The 17,157-nt window shown below is 44.8% G+C and overlaps 1 protein-coding gene across 5 annotated transcripts in view; it reads left to right on the top strand.

Annotated features, from left to right (window-relative positions):
* Nucleotides 1-17,157, top strand: part of CDH13 (cadherin 13) — a 980,849-nt gene that overhangs the window by 951,546 nt on the left and 12,146 nt on the right. For all 5 annotated transcript variants that reach the window (XM_047710889.1, XM_047710891.1, XM_047710890.1 and 2 more), the window contains one exon: nucleotides 16,314-16,547. In XM_047710889.1, coding sequence (XP_047566845.1) covers nucleotides 16,314-16,547 — 234 coding nt within the window. The remainder of the gene's footprint in view (nucleotides 1-16,313; nucleotides 16,548-17,157) is intronic.

The following is a 17,157-nucleotide window of genomic DNA, read 5'->3' as shown; positions in this document are numbered from 1 at the left end:
TATCCTTGGGGCGCCTGGGTGGCTCAGTGGGTTAAGCCGCTGCCTTCGGCTCAGGTCATGTTCTCAGGGTCCTGGGATCGAGTCCCACATCGGGCTCTCTGCTCAGCGGGGAGCCTGCTTTCCTCTCTCTCTCTCTCTGCCTGCCTCTCTACCTACTTGTGATCTCTGTCTGTCAAATAAATAAAATCTTTAAAAAAAAAAAAAAAGAACGGCTATCCTTATGCAGCTGACACTCTCATGGAGAAAGGAAGCAAATTGAGTAAAATACATAATATGGTTTTTGGGAAAAAGAGAAGCATACAATGTATGTATGAAACCAGGAAATGGATACAGATAGCGGACAGCAGGGAGCTGCAGTTGTAATGAGGCAGCCCTGGGGAGCCTCGCTACGGCAGCAATATTTGCATAAAAACATGAAGGTGGTGGAGATGGGAGACCTGAAGTTATCTAAGGGAAGGCCAAGGAGGCCATGAGGGCTGGACCAGAGAGAGTGGGCGAGATAGGCAGGGGGTACGGATACAGATGGTGTGGAGTCACGTGGGCCCTACACCACCCCCTGCTCTTACTGTGGGTAAGACAGGACCACCAGGGCCGAGGGCTCAGTAGGGTGCAGTATGACATCATCATGCTGTCCTGTTGAGATCAGACATAGGGGACAAGAGCACAAGTATGGGAGATTGGTGACAACCTAGGTATGAGGGTAAGCGGGGCTGATAATAGGGGAAAGGATGAGAAGTCAGATCCTGGAGGTAGTCTGTTTCAGACACAAAGCTAATAGGATCTGCCATTGGCTGAGATGGGGAGTCAGGGTTGGTCTCGGTGTATGTTAAACAGAGATGTCCATTGTGTCAATCACACCAGAAGTTTTGATCTCCCTCTTACTCCAAAAAGCCAGTTGCTTGTGGCTAAAGATTCAGTTTGAGTCGCATATATGAAAGTGAATGTTCACAGGGCCTTTGGTATGTGCCCTTGTGATACACAATAACAGGTAAACTAAGACTTCTCAGACCCCGTCTCCATATGCTGGGGACTCACATGCAAACCACATATTAGACCAGTGTCTGAGAAACGCACAGTCAAGATGGCAGGCAATAGGCAGAGGGGGCCTCACAGTGAAGTCAACCTTTGAGTTTGGCCTCGAAGGGCAGGTAGGATTTGGGTGTCAGGGGAGGAGGCAGAGGGGCCTGAGAACACAGAGCAGAGGAATCAAAACTGGAAGGGAGTATGGTGTGGGTGGTAAGAAAGGGAGAGAGAAGAGCTGCATCCACTCTGTGTAGACATGTGGAAATCTATTTGGATGTACATTGAAAAGTCATCTTCAAAGCATCGCAACATCCAGACAAGTCTTTTGCTGGAGCCGGCAGCCAAAAGATTGCCTTAGTTTTCAAGGAAGAAATTGCATGATGAAATAGCCCACAGACATTCGTCCACACGCACTGTGCTTGGTCCCGGAGTCTCAGAGTTGAATAATTCATGGTTCCTGAGCTCCATGTGCTAATGAGTGATTTGGGGAGTTAGGCCAGTAAGCGCAAGACCACAGAGCAATGTCATCACTATTCTGATGGACCTAAGCCCAGAGGAGCCCCTGGTCCTCCCTTGGGGGTTGCCACAGGGAGCTTATTGGTTATGGGGATAAGGACAAGTTGAGAAAAGGTAATACACTTTTGTAATTCCATCCCCATTTCTTTTTTATTTTAATGCCAGTAGAGCTAACCTACAGAATAATATTAGTTCCATGTGTACAATATAGTGATTCCACACTTCCATACATCACCCAGTGCTCATCACGCAAGTAGTCTCCTTAATCCCCAGCACCCTTTTCACCCAGCCCCCCACCTCCCCTATGGTAACCATCAGTTTGTTCTCCATAGTTAAGTGTCTGTTTCTTGGTTTGTCTCTCTCTTTTTTTCCCTTTTGCTCATTTGCTTTGTTTCTTAAATTCCACATAGGAGTGAGATCATACGGTATTTGTCTTTCTCTGACTGATCTCGCTTAGTGTTATAGTCTCTAGATCCATACATGTCATTGCAAATGGCAAGATTTCATTCTTTCTGTTGGCTCACTAGTGTTCCATTGTGTATACAGACCACATCTTCTTTATCCAGTCATCAATCAGTGAACCCTTGGGCTGCTTCCATATCTTGGCTATTGTAAATAATGCTGCTATAAACATAGGGGTGCATGTAGCCCTTTGAATTAGTGTTTTTGTATTTTGAGGGGTACCACCAAAGGTGCATGAGGGTTCCTTTCTCTCCACATCCTCACCAACACCTGTTGTTTCTTGTGTCTTTGATTTTAGCCATTCTGACAGGTGTGAGGCAGCATCTCATTGTGATTTTGATTTGTAGTTCCCTGATGATTTGTGATGTTGAGCATCTTTTCATGTGTCTGTTGGCCATCAGTATGCCTTCTTTGGGGAAAAAAAATGCCTATTCACGTCTTCTACCCATTTTTAATTGGATTATTTGTTTTTTGGATGTGGAGTTGTATTGGTTCTTTATATATTTTGGATACTAACCCTTTATTGGATATGTCATTTGCCAATATCTTCTCTCAGTCAGTAGGTTGCCTTTTAGTTTTGTTAATGAGAAAAGACAAGGCATTCTAAAAGAGAAGCCTGGAAGAATGTGGATAGGTAGCACACTGAGAAGGCTTGCATGGTAGGCTCCACATGTACGAAGCTAAGAGCAGAGAGTTTGCCCAGCACCCCCTGTTCTAAGGTTGGTACTAGGCCTTGTGTTGAATGCCTGGCTGCTCTCACAGTGCCTGATTTAGAGCAGGCATTCAACAGATCTGCGGAATAGATCCCAAACTAGATCATGAAATGCTCCATATGCTATGCCAAAGGGTTTGACTTGATTACGAATAATCTTTGTGCTTTAGAAAGATAACCCCCAGTGTAGAAAATGCACAATGATGACATGGGAGGCAGGGAGGCATTCTAATTCTGGGGCAGAAATCAGGGTAAGGGAAACATGACGCAGTGAAGTGACTTCAGATGGAGCTAGTCTAGAGTCAGGAAGTACATTGAAAGCCATAGCTGGTGTCTTAGTTGCAAGGGTTAAGTTGTGCCTGGTGGCAATAGAAATGGACCAGAGAGGATGGGTCTAGAAAACATCTGGAAGGAAGAAGCAAGACTTTGAAAAACGTACATGCTCAACATAAAGTAGAGAAAGGTGATATTCAGTTTTCTAGTCCAGAAACCAGGGATGATTATTCCATTGATAGAAGTGGAATGGGTTTCAAAGGATCATCCCAATGTTGTCTTTATGGGGTGCATGTTGAGATGATGTCCCATGAGACTAAAGTAGAGGTAAGGAGGTTTTTCTTAGAGAGTCACCCACGCAAAAGAGATGGGAGCCATCAGAACAGGTAAGTTTTGTAGAAGGAACGGGTCTAGACAGGAGTGCTAAGGGCATAAACAGGGGGTGACAATAAGTCAAGAATGTTTAAAATGCTGTTTGAATTTAAAAGTGTCCATTTTTAGTATCAATTAAAGCAATCATTTCAGAGTTCAGAAAAGTCCCTGTACTTATAGAGAAAATACTCAGCTAAGAACAGCATGAAGAAAGGTGGAAGTACAGCAAATACAGTTGTCATTGCCTTGAGATATTTTACACAATTATTCATCAAAAAAAAAAAAAAACCTAGAAGTGAAGTACACTTTAATTTTTGAGGCAACGAGAGCCTTCTCTCCAGGTATCACTAGGCAATCTGCTTCTAGACTCTGAGGCTCAGCTTACACTTCTACAAAATGAGGAAGATAATCCCTACTTAGAAGGTTGTTATGAGCAATGAGAAAGAGAAGTGCCATTCCCTCTACACTCACCACCGAAGGCCATATTAAATGTTCAATAAATGTTAATCTCACCCCAGTGGGGGTTATAGAAAGGAAAGAATGGAGCCAAGAATGGTCCTAAGAAAAATATAGTGTGAAATCTCCTTTTTGTCTAACTCTTTTAATACTAATATCAAACAACCAAATTCAAAATCTGGTGTCACAGATGTTTCCAAAAGGATGAAATGTCCCTGAAGATGTAAGGATAAATAGAAAACAGGTTGGCATTAATATACACAACCATCATTAGAGATAATAATCTTGAACAAGGCCCAAAGGACTTAGAGTAAAAAGAGCATAAATTTTAAAAGACCTCATGAATCAAAGGAACTTTTGTTTGAAGCCTTTTTGTCTCACTGAAAACTTCTCTCTAGGTGTTATGTTCAACCAGGAAAAACCAACACGTACCTATTAGATCAAAGTTAATAGTGTAACTGATGTCTCAATTTTAGACAAAGGAAGCATTTAATTTTATTTAATTTATATAAATTCAGTGTATTTGATGGAATGAAAGCATACAGATTTTTTTTTTTTTTTTTTGGTCACATCACACTAGGAAAGCTAAAGCAAAATAAAATGATTTTCTCCAAACAAAGAGTCACTTAGGAATTTATATCAAAACATGTTGATAAAAGATATGTGTGTAGGATCTTCCAAATAGGAAGTAGTAGATTACTGTCCCCACTGCCAAAAACTAGGAAAATCAGGGTAGATGACAGAAGTCTTTAATTTAAAGGTATCAGAGAGTCGCAGAAGCCAGGAAGCCTCGATCAATGAAAATATCAAAAAGGGAAGAAGCATTCTAAAAAAAAAGTATAAGACAGCTAGCCATTTCTTCTCTCTGGGGGCTTTTCTGATTCTGGGGGGAGAGTCAGGCTTGACCCAGGCGGAGGGCCCAAAATGAAGGGAAATAAACCAGCAATCCTTGTAACAGTCATGTGGAGCTCGTGTGCCAAAGTGAAAACCTGAGGGCCCTTAAACACATGGCTGCTTCCCCCCACCCCCACCATGGACAAATACCCTTTAAAGGACAGAGTGAAATCTCCTGGGGTCTCACGGAAACAAGGACCTAACAGAGGAAGCCAACCTATGTTAAATGTACAAACCATTCTTTCTTTAAGATATTTGCCAGATTTCAAAGGTACAAAATGGTGGAAGATGGGATGGCTGGTGCTGTCGTCTGAATGTTTGTGTCCCCACCAAAATTCACGTGTTGAAACCTAATCCCTAGTGTGATGGCATCTTGAGGTAGGGCCTTTAAGGGGTGCTTATATCATGCAGATAGAAGCCTTTGTAAGTAGGATGAATGCTCTTATAAAAGAGACCCTAAAGAGTGCCTCTGCCCCTCCTGCCATATGAGGACATAGCAAAAACACTCTGTTGAAAATTACAAATCACTGCTAAGAGAAGTTTTTTTTTTTTTTGAAAAGATATGATCATAGCAAGCTTTAATATTTCATACTGCATATATGCCTCAAGCATCACACTGAAAACAAAGTCTGCCAAGAGAAGTTTTAATCCTATTAAATAGAGAGATATACCACGTTCATGGATTGGCAGTCTCAATGCTACTGAAATGTGAATTCTCTACGAACTGACGTAAAGGATTTAACGTGATACCGAGCAAAATCCCAGGTCTCTGTTTTGAGGTGAAGGAGAGGAAGTGGATTGTAAAATTCATACGGAAATATAAGGGGCTAACAATAGCCCAGGCAATCTTGAAGAATACGTTGGAAGACTTACACTATGATATATTCTGACCTATTAGAAAGAAAAAAAAAACGGTAAATAAAAATTATGTGATGTTTGTACCACAGGAAAAAACTGATCAGTGAAGTAGATTAGAGAGTTTAGAAGCCGATAACCCGCACACACGGTCCGTTTGTCACCAGGATATGGTGGCTTCAAGCAAGAAAGCATGGTCTCTGCAATAAAAGTACTGGGTTAATTGAATATGCATATGAAAAAATGTATCCCGCCCCTTCTCTTAGACCATAGACAATATACAATACTCAATTCTAAATATACCATGAGCCAAAAAGTAAAATAATATCTCTTGTAGAGAAAAACATATGAGAACATAATTGGTGTCCTTGACAGAGTTGGAAGATTTTGCAACAAGACACAAACGTACTCACCACAAAAAGGGGTAAAAAATGGCAGATTATGTTAAAATTAAAAACTTCAGTTCAAAGGATATCATTAAAAAATAAAGGTATCAATAAAGGTAACCCACAAAGTAGAAGGTATTTATAATACAAAGAAATCCTACCATCTGTAAGCAAAAGATACAACCCAAAGCAACACAGGGAAGGAACTTGAACAGGCACTTCTACAAATGCCAACAACACAGAAGAGATGCACAACTTCATTAATCAAAGAAATAAAAAGTAATTTATGTGGCTATAAATTAAAATGCAAATTAATCCAGAAAATACAATGAAATCCAGAAGCACAGTGATATACCCACAAAATAGTTGAACTGGCCGATGAAACACACCAAGAGTTGGCAAGGATATAAAATAATTGGAAGTCTCCTATCCAGCTGGTAGAGGGGTAAGTTGGTAACACTACTTTGGAAACCGCAAGTATCAACTAAGGCTAAAACTTTGTCCACCCTATGATCCAGGAATTACACAGCTGTTTATCCAACAGAATTGTGGCTGTGCGTTTACCAAAACACATGTGTCAGAATGTGAATAACAACAGTATTCATTGTAGCCCCCAAACTGGAAGATATTCAGATGCCCTCTATGAGTGGAATAGGTCAATTGTGGAATGTTCACACAATTGAATCTGTACGACATGGAGAATGAATGATCTGCAACTCTTCACAGCAACACAGATGAATCTCAGAAACGTAGCACTGAACCACAAAAGGCCGGTCAGAAGACCACATCCTGTATGGTTCCATCTATAAAAAGCTGAAACACAAGCAAAGGTCATCACCACCACTAGCTTACCCGGTGGATATGTTTCTTGATCCTCTCGTATTGGACTACGCGGGTGGGTTCAGATTGTAAAAACTCTTCAAGCTGTATATTTTAGAAACATAAGTGTTTCTCTATTCCAATAAAAATTAAGCAAAACACACACACACACAACTGCTCAGAGAGTGGGTCCACTGGGTCCACTGTACTGGGTCCACTGTCCCTTCCCCAGGAGGGCTGTGACCTTTCATGCATTCTCCAAGTACCTGTGTGCCCTAGAGTCAGACTCTTGACATCCTCCCACTCTGTGGAAGGACGGTCTCCGCTGCTGATGGGCTGATACTGTCAGGAAAGGCGAGAGGCAGGTTGTCTGCAGAGGGAACAAAGCAAAGTTCGCATTCTCAGGTCGCCCACGATATTTTGCAAAAGGCAGAACTACCATCTTCCTTTTCTACACACCACTCTGCTTATCCAGTTAAGAACAATGACCAGGCAACACCAACAGAGATTTTCCTTTCAGGTACCTCTTAGAGATTGGAGACTGTGGGATCAGGATGAAGGAATACAAAATGACAGAATCAGGGCTGGAAACCTGTTCTGGGGTTAACAGAAAAAAAAAAAATCTTTGGACCTATTTGCTTCAGTCCACCAAGCAAATGCCTAGGTTTAGATAATTTGGGGAGGAAAGGCACTTTGGTCCATTCCTACAAAGAACGGCTAGGTTGTAACCTACAGGACAGGCAAGGTATACCAAGTAGTTTCATAAATTGTTAACAATTTTAATGAGTTACAAATCACCTAATAGTGCGGTCCCATTATAACTGAAATGCTTCTGTTTTGCTAAAACCAGAACTAGCTGTAGTTCAAAGATTGGAAAAAATAAAGCATTTAATCCTATAGACTAATAAGGTCTGACCTTTTGTGTTGGCAACATTTTATCTTTGGAGATGAATATCATCATTTACCTTATGTGGTCCAGATTTTCTGAAAAGGTTAAGATAGTACCTTTCAGAGCACAGGAACCCTTCTGTTAAAGACTTCAGTGAACACAGAATTGCTAGACTTTCTTTAAAAGGGGGTGGGGTGGGTAATAATAACTGTTAAGGAAAATACCAAGATGGAGAGAGAACATTCAGGAATGCAGTAAGATGGGATCCCTTTGGGGATGTGCTGACAATGGGGCAAACAGCAGCAATTAGCACTGGGCCAATCCCTGTGTGATTATCGCTCCTGCTCAGGTAATCACCAGAAAGGTCAAATGTTAGTCTCACTGTCTTATGTGGGCTGAAAACTGTCACAAGCAATTTCTCCTAAGAGTTCTGGAATCCCACAGGCCATGGTCATGGGCAGGAAAGGTAGGACCAGCTGCTGATACTGGCTTACCATCTTTTGCTCAGAATTCCATTAGGCTGGCCCTCCTGCCTTCTTCTTCCCCATAAACTCATCTTTCTCCCTCCTTCTGTTCCCAAATTGTACATGCCTCAGCGTTCCATGATTGTCATGGCCTCAGAGAAGATCTAAGTCGTGACTCTAAACACTAAAGACAAATATTTTCTTCAGTGGAGCCCAAGTGCCCTTGCTCCCAACACCCATGCTTTGCAGAGAGTTTAAAGGAAAAAGGGGGTGTGGGGAGGGGGGATCCGTTCTAGTTCTTCCTGGAGCTCAGTGGGTGTGAGATAGTTGGAGTCAGGAAGCCCAGACTATCTTCAGCGCCCCTATTAAGTCTTGCTATGATTATCAAAGTGGCCCTTTCCCTTTCTATTTTCATTTTGAAGAATAGGGGGAAGGATAGCATAAAAACAAGCCAAATTATCACTAAATTCAGCAGCATGTTCTCATGACTTAGCAACTTGTCTAAAGTATATTGGAGTCTGCCAGTGAAAAATGTGATGTGGGTTCCCAAGAAGACACAGATATAGAATCAGGCAGAACAGCTGTAAGATTAAAATGGAATGCAGTGAGATGATGATTTTTCATAGGCTAAGATATATCGTGTCCCAACCTGCCTTTTCCCTCGGTCCCCTGTGTAGTAGATGTTCTGATCATGCCGGTTGACTCAAAATGGAAATACTGTGCAGAGTACATTGAGATTGGTTAAAGGGGGGCAGGGGGATGTTGTGCAGCCCCATTGTGAAATGCCTACCAAAAACCAAGAGCCCCAAACTGGGGATTGAGGGGACCCGAACTTCCAACAGATGCCTAGATCCGTGGTTTTTCTCTCTTTAGGGATCCACCAAGTTCTAGATTGCATGGGGGATGCAGTAAGATCGTTTCGATTAATTCTACTTAAAATGTGCTAGTTGGGATAAAATCAAGCCATTAGTTATGATGGCAACACAATTAAGCCAGTTTAACACCCCTTATCTCAGCTGTTACAGTAATTGAGGAAGAAAAATAAATTGAAGACCCAACCATCATTCCTCGTTACTTCAAGTACCAGTAAAATATCAATCACGTCGAAAACACCCGCTTCAATTTTGTCACTGACAAAATGACCCAATAAAAAACTCTTGAGATCTTGTAATAGAGAGACGGCGCCCAGAGTCATTTGACAGCACGTGCAGTCTGCTCTATCTGGACATGAGCCAGCTCCCCATCCTGCCTGGACCACCACAGGTGTGAGACTTAGGCTCCGTCTGCCTCAGTTTCCCTCCCTGCCCAGTTGTTGTAAGGACTGGTCATCATGAATGCAAAGTTCCCGGCATCTTGTAAACACCTAACAAAGAGTTAAGCCAGCTGACTTGAACTGAGTTATGGACTGACTTCCTAAACTTATCAGCGCCCTGATGCTCGTACACCACCCATCTCGATCCCACTCTGCGGTGCGTGTGGATTCCTGAGTCCAGCCCTCCCACCCCTGCTGCCGCGTCCCCACAGCACTGGTGCCCAGTACCCCCCCCCCTTTCTGTGCCTGCAACAAATTTCCTCTTTTATCAAAGCCATTCTCCTGCTTTAAAGTCTTTGACTGTCTTCCCACAAAATAGCCGTATGGTTTCCTCCTCCCAGAACAACTTCTCTCTCTCCGAAAGTATTCTCATTTCCTGCACACTCAGATGCCGTCTCCTCACAAAGCCTTCTGATCTACCACTGGGCAGTACGTCATTCAGGCCACAAACTCCCACCACCCTTTAGCCTCACGTCTCCCCATACTGGACCGTCCTATGTCGGTTTATGTATATCTGTTCCTGCCTGGGGGCCGCTGACTTCTGCACAGGGCCAGCCAGGCACGGAGCAGAGTCCTAGTAAATGATTGCTGATTGCATGAATGAAATGAGACCAGCCTGTTTAATCATGACCTCCAAATCAACTCTTCTCCCTTCTTTTTTTATTTTTCTCCTCTTCTCTAAAGTCAATAAAGCGGAAACACAGCAAAAAACCAAAAGTTGAATTTTTTTAAAAACGGCTCAGACTTCAGATTATGGTCTCCTCTGAAAAGATGTTCAATTTCGAGTTAACGTGAATAATTGCCTCGGTTCTACATTTAGAATTACGCATGGAAACCTGGCATGATATTTTGCAAATCTATTTTCTGGCCAGGTTCTAGATTGGTTTACTATTGAATTTTTTTAAATGTCCAGTGAAATTGGCAAGCTCTCCAGTAACAAAGCAATTTTCTAAATGCTTATGAATTTAAAAGCAACGAGATTCTTATTGTCGAAAGCGAAAAGCCAAAGCAAAGAGGACATGGGCAGAACACAACAATACAAGGGATCATCTCATCTAGAAGAACCCTGGTTCGCTCCTACTTGTACAACAGTACAGGTTAGTGTAGAAGCCTGTTCGTAGGAAGTAAAAGAGGTGGTAATTCTTGGCTCACAGCAGCTTAGTGGAGGGAGTTCGGGGTAGAGTGGAGGGCTCACCCCTACAGACAAGCCTCAGAAACTAGCCAGGGCACCCGCATTCTCTCAGGAACCCACATCTAAACTCCTATTAAATCAACCCATCCTCCTGATTTTCCTCCCAAAATGGAGTCCTCAAGCTTCCTTGAGACATCAGCTGAGGTCTCTCTCCTTGTCACGGGTGTGGGCTCCCTGCTCTGAGCCCCAGTTCCACAGACCCCATCCTACACACCCTTTTTTTCTCCCCTAGGTGGGACAAGCGGGGACTGGAATACAGACAGGGTCACTGCTTCCCTCAGAACAGAAGCAATATGGAGATGGAAGCCCATGGAAGTAAGAATATATAGGACCCATGTATAGAAAGAACAATTCATCATTAGCTTTTTCAAGTCAACCTAAATGAATTCAAAAACCCACTGATGGCCTGTTACATACCAGGCCAGAGAACAATCCTGATGCTCAGAGCTCACGGGGCTCAGGAATGAGCTTCCTGCTTCCCAGCCCTCTGTGTCTCTTTTCCTGCATTTTCTTCTTCACATAGGCAAACACGTTCCTATTCCCCATATAAAACCACTTGCACTCAAGCTTCCCAAAGTAGGACCCATGCCGCATGCCTCTAGACCCAGCTCAGGGAAGTGAGACCACGTGGGACCAGTGATTAGAAAGATCTCCCTTGTACCTGTACTTCACCGAGCCAGCTCGGGAAGGTCGTGCTCAGATCCTAATGTTCTGTGGGTAGGAAGCCAGCCTGTCCAGCAGTGCCAAGACCCGCGACCCTATTCCTCGGAGGGGACTCTCTTGAGGACATGCATCTGGAGGACGGCAGCACGGGAAGACATGGTCCCTTCCACGCAGATGTTCACAGCAGCCTTTTTCCTATCAGACAAGAGGGTGGAAAGCGCCCACGGGCCCATCCAAACATGGTCTGGCCCTGGAAGGCAGAATCATTCAGCCATAAAAAGGAAGGAGGTGATTCACGAAACAGCGTGACTGAACCTCAGAAACGGGATGCCAAGTGAAAGAAGCCAGACACGAGAGGCCACGTACTCTATGATTCCACTGATAGAAGCTTCCAGAAAACACAAAACTGTAGAGAGAGAAAGTCCATCACTGGTTGCCTAGAGCTGGACATAGGTATGGCAAGTTCCTACAAACGGCCCCCCGGTTTCTTTTCTGGGGCGATGGAAGAAAGGTTCTAAAATTAGGTGGTAGTGATAAGCACAGCCCTGTAAATTCACCAAACGTCAGTTTATCGTGAAAAAAAAAAACAAAAGGGTGAGAGAAAAAGTTACTTCAGGGAAATATTTTTAAATCCCTGTATAACTTTTGAATTTGTTTCTGTTTCTGATTCTAATAATGGTCATGGTTATTGTAAAGCAAATTGACAAAAGAAGGAGTATTATTTTAATGTCAATTACCTGGAGAGATAATCACCATTTAGGCTTCAGTATATTTCTTTCTAACCTTTCTCCATTTCTAATTATATTTTTTTAATTAGGATTACACTATGTTTCTAGTTGTGTCTCTTACTAACAAGATTTTATATATATATATATATATAAACATCTGAGTGATTGATTCTATCAGAAAAAAATCTCAGTGGGATGCTTGGGTGGCTCAATCCTAAGCCTCTGCCTTAGGCTCAGGTCATGATCCCAGGTCCTGGGATCGAGTCCCGCATCGGGCTCCTTGCTCAGTGGGGAGCCTGCTTCTCCCTCTGCCTGCTGTTCTCCCTGCTTGTGCTCACCTGCTCTCTCTTTCTCTCTAATAAATAAATAAAATCCTCAAAAAAAAAAAAAAAAGAAAAAAAATCTCAGTATTTTCTGGCTGAAGTGGAAATCCTGTTTGCTCAGGATTCTGATAAAATAAAATACCTATGAACAAAGGTGTCCCAGACCGGCTGTCGAAACAACAGACACTCAGCCATACTCACAGGCCCTACAGTGCCTTCAGCGTGGAGGGAGGTGTGTTTCTCTGGAAGCAAGACCATGGGCTTCACCAAATTCCCAAAGGGGAACCCACTTCCCATTCCATCTTTTTTTTAAAGATTTTATTTATTTATTTGACAGACAGAGATCACAAGTAGGCAGAGAGGCAGGTAGAGAGAGAGAGGAGGAAGCAGTCTCCCTGCTGAGCAGACAGCCCGATGCGGGGCTCAATCCCAGGACCCTGGGATCATGACCTGAGCCGAAGGCAGAGGCTTTAACCCACTGAGCCACCCAGGCGCCCCTTCCCATTCCATTTAAAACCCACTGCCAAGAATGATTGCTCTCTCAGAGACCCTTCCCGCTCCTCACCTACGAAGACGGAAACTTGCACAACCACAGGCAAATCCCTCCACTCGCTGGAGGACGGCCGTCCTTATGCAGCAACCCTGAGAATACAGCCCCTGGGCTCCTCTGGGGGAGCTGCAAGGAGGAGGAATCACAATTCTAACTCCATATCCTGGGAGTTTTGCTCAATTTGAGGCTTTTTCCCTATCGAAGTAGAAATTCCACAGAGGACGGCCCAGTCTCAACCATGCTTTGGTTCTGACCTGTGATCCTGCAGAGTAGTTCCTGGGGGGTTGGCGGTTGCTGGTGGGAAGGGAAGAGAAGAGGCGAGAGGTTTTTATTGTGTGTCATGAAACCCAAAGTTCCAAAATTTCCTGGGCCCCCCAGAGCTCCTGGAGCCGAATGGGCTAGTGAAGAGTCTTTATATTCTGAATTGCCTCTGAATTTTGGATGGTGACTTTTCTCCATCCTGTGACGTCAGCCGGGAGAGGCTGTTTTCCTGAAGACTGTGAGGGTGCCGTCTTCCCCTTATCGATGAAAAAAACAAGCTCATTTTCCTTGAGTTCGGAAGAAGACATCACCAGCCTAGTCTGGGAATAGCACACAGGGAAGCGAAGACAGTCGTATAATTAAGTTCACGAAAGGCCGATGCGTACGGCCGTATTTCAAATACTCATAATGCCTTCTCATCCATTCTACCAAGTGACGGCTCTTCATAATATTCAGAGCGAAAAAATATAATGGATTCCTCTGAGATACTCAATTATTCAATAAAAAAAAGTAAAAGAATTTTTCAGTCAAGAAATTCAACCAAATGACTAAAGCTGACAGTGAAAAACCAACCGCCAAGTAATTATGCATTTCTTTTGAATTCTTGCTCCAACAAAGGTTGATGACGTGCCACCATTAGGAACACTCATCCCTCTGCTGATGAATGACGTTGGTGTTTCGACGTTAACGGATATTTATTAGAATGTTTACTCTAAAACTGTCATTGGGTGTTGATATATTTCAAGTTCCACCAGCCCGGCTGAAAAAATGTCTGTTCTCACTTCATGACTCCCTGCCCAGCTTCCTTCAAGCTGGTGTCTTCCCCATTACTGGCCGCCTCTCATAAAGAAGTCACCAGTCCCTTTCTCCTTGCAAAGTCCCATGGCTTCTCTTTTCTCCTTCTCCTTTGGGGCATCACAACCCATTTCACCACTGTTCATTGCCTCCTCTTCCAATTCATGTCCTCTCTGTCTTCTGCAAACCACCAGCTGCTCTTTCAACTCTGGGGGTTTCCAGGCTTCCACCCCCACTCCCTTCTGCGCTGTCACATTGGGTGACCTGATTGGCTAGGACCCTTTCAAAGCCTCCATGAGGACAATCCTCAGTCACTACCCAGTGCCAGCATGTCCCCTAAGCTCTGCATGTTTCTAGACAGGTACACAGAGCTGAAATGTCCTTCCACTGCCCACTACCTTCCATTTTGGGGTTCCCCATCCCCAGCAGCCTCATCTGAGTACCTGATCACTAAGACGAGACATTTCTTTCTTACTCCAACTGCCTACATCATGCCTCAATCTGTTGCTGGTCTCCCTGCCTCAGTGGCCAACATCTCTTGCCAATATCACGTGTGTTTCTAAAAATCAGTCACATCGATGGGCCCACTCCCTGTGTGAAAAACCTCCAGTGACTCCCTGTGGCCTGGAGACTCAGTACCAACAGGTCATTGTGAAAGTCAGGCCCTGTGCCCTCCCAGACATCTCCAGGCTCGTCTCCTTGCTCCTTCCGTTTGCTCTAACAGCCCACAATGGCACCGGGTGACGCTGCGCACACCCACGTAGGCCAAGAGAGAAGGCGTGAGCCACAGCCAGTCTGAGTGTTGGCAGAACATCTCGTGATCCTCCCAGAACAGTGGGCACAGGAGGCTGGTAGGAGCCACTCTTTCCCACTGGCCCCTTGTGCTTAGTGTCACTCACACAAGGGCCACCTCTGCCACCTCCCTCTTTTACTGTCTGGGTCAGAGCAGAATAACCTGCCTGAATCTGGAAAGGACGTGCCCTATCTTCACCAGCAGAATCCGTCAGACCTCGCCTTGCCTTGCACTGGAGACATGCCCCCGAGCTCATACACTCATTACCCTGCAAGCCCCCGTGTGATTCAGAACTGAACTTGAAACTTGATGTGCGTTTCAAGAAACAAACAGAGTGTGACATGAAATAAGGTTGAGCTTGGAAGTGCACATGAGGATAGGAAAGATGAAATGGAGCCAGACACTGGGTTAGGACTAGTGCATAAAGTTAGAGTACTGGCTTCTGGAGGAGTGCCTAAACCTTTTGGAATAGGGCAAATCTGTCTGTGTGCGATTTGTGGCCTGTGAATTTGGATCTAATGTTTCTCAGAGAAATCAGGAACTGTTAATGAGTGGTTGGACCCAAGAGAAAATCTCTGACATCTAGATGATTAAAAATAAAGTTAGGGAGCAGTAAATAAACTCACTCTGAGCCTTTTGGAAATGAAACATCCTTTTCTTTAGGTGAAAGACAGTATCACGCCGGGGGTTGTAAGGGACTTTTTAAAAATCATGATCCCTAAGATAAAAAAACACAGCAGGAAGTAACTGAAATATGAAAACACAAGACCTGAGAAACGAGGCCCGAAGATGATATTATGATTGCTTCAGCTGCCCTAGTAGCCAGCCAGCACTTGTGTTTCTGTAACTAACCCCCCTTTCTTTTTTGTTTTTTTAAAGATTTTATTTATTTATTTGACAGAGACCACAAGTAGGCAGAGAGGCAGGCAGAGGTGGGGTGAAGCAGGCTCCCCGCCAAGCAGAGAGCCCGATGTGGGGGCTCGATCCCAGGACCCTGGAATCGTGACCTGAGCCGAAGGCAGAGGCTTTAACCCCCTGAGCCACCCAGGCGCCCCACTAACCCCCCTTTCTATATCTGTCCTATGCCTCCAGGTCAGCCCCCCCCCCCCCCCGGGGCACCAGCCACCAGCCCAGACCCACTCCCCACTGCAAAGGAAACCCCGGATTAGCTCACTCTTTCTCCGGCCGTCTACCCAGGCGGACAGAGCTATTTCATATATACAAAACCCGGTCTTGTCTCATGGGACCCCATCCTCCCTGTGCCATCGACAGCTGTGAATGCATGGCTGTTTAGATAAAAGGTCTCATTCACTAAGCGAGGAAAGGTCCTGTTGGTTACATCCATTCTGTGCTTTCAGCGCATTGGGATGCCTTGTGTGCAAGAAGCTTTGCACCCTAAGGGTAGAGGCTAAAGAATTTACATCCCAAGTGTAGGAGAAGTCTTTTAGGCCACTAGACTTTATGCACATGTGTAAGCTATTCGGTCCGTCCCATTTGAAACCCTTTAATAGTAATAAAGGTGTCAAGCTCTGGCCTGGGCCAGCAGCCTGCTAACCTCTCCCTCCTTCCCCGCAGGCAACCCTCCCGCTACTGGGACCGGAACTTTGCTGATCACTCTGGAGGACGTCAACGACAACGCCCCCGTCATCTACCCCACAGTCGCAGAAGTCTGCGATGACGCCAAAAACCTCAGCGTCGTGATTTTGGGAGCGTCCGATAAGGACCTTCACCCAAATACAGACCCTTTCAAATTTGAGATCCACAAACAGGCTGTTCCCGATAAAGTCTGGAAGATCTCCAAGATCAACAGTAAGTCGGGTTTACGCGTTCTCTAGCTGCTTGTCTAGCTTCGAAGCCTCATTTCCCTGGTTTGCCGGCCTTTCCCACACTGTCCCTCCCTCCTCCTCTCTCGTCCATACCCTCCAGCCTCCACCGTATACTCTGTACCACACGCCCCGTACTGGACACCCACCCAGTCTGCAGCCCACAGAAGCCAAGGTCTCGGCCTCTCCGCACGCATGGCACGGCCCAGCCATCTCTCGGTGTGCGTGTTCTCAGAGACAGGCAGCCCCAGTAGAACAATCCTGATAGAGCCTTAGCCTCTAACCCTCCATCTTGCACTTTGCGTGCAGACCTCCACACCGTGAGCTTTGCCTTGGCGACGGCCGTGGCTTTGATGTTCAACGATGATATCATCACGCATCTGTCCTGTCCCTCACTGAGGAGACTTGCCAGTCAGGTCCCTTCCTACCAGTCTCTCCATGTGGGAAGGTGGAGTTCAAAACTGGGCCCGATGGTTTCCCTATGTGCTCAACTAGACGGTTTCCCTACGTCCGTGAGCACCTGCTTTCCTTCCCGTGGCAAACGTGAACTCACTACTAAGTTCACCTGGTTTTGCAATGACGTCAGAAACCAGAAC

The sequence above is a fragment of the Lutra lutra genome, chromosome 17 (assembly GCF_902655055.1).
Source record: "Lutra lutra chromosome 17, mLutLut1.2, whole genome shotgun sequence".
Classification (NCBI taxonomy): Eukaryota; Metazoa; Chordata; class Mammalia; order Carnivora; family Mustelidae; genus Lutra; species Lutra lutra.
This window is presented reverse-complemented; position numbering and strand designations above follow the sequence as displayed.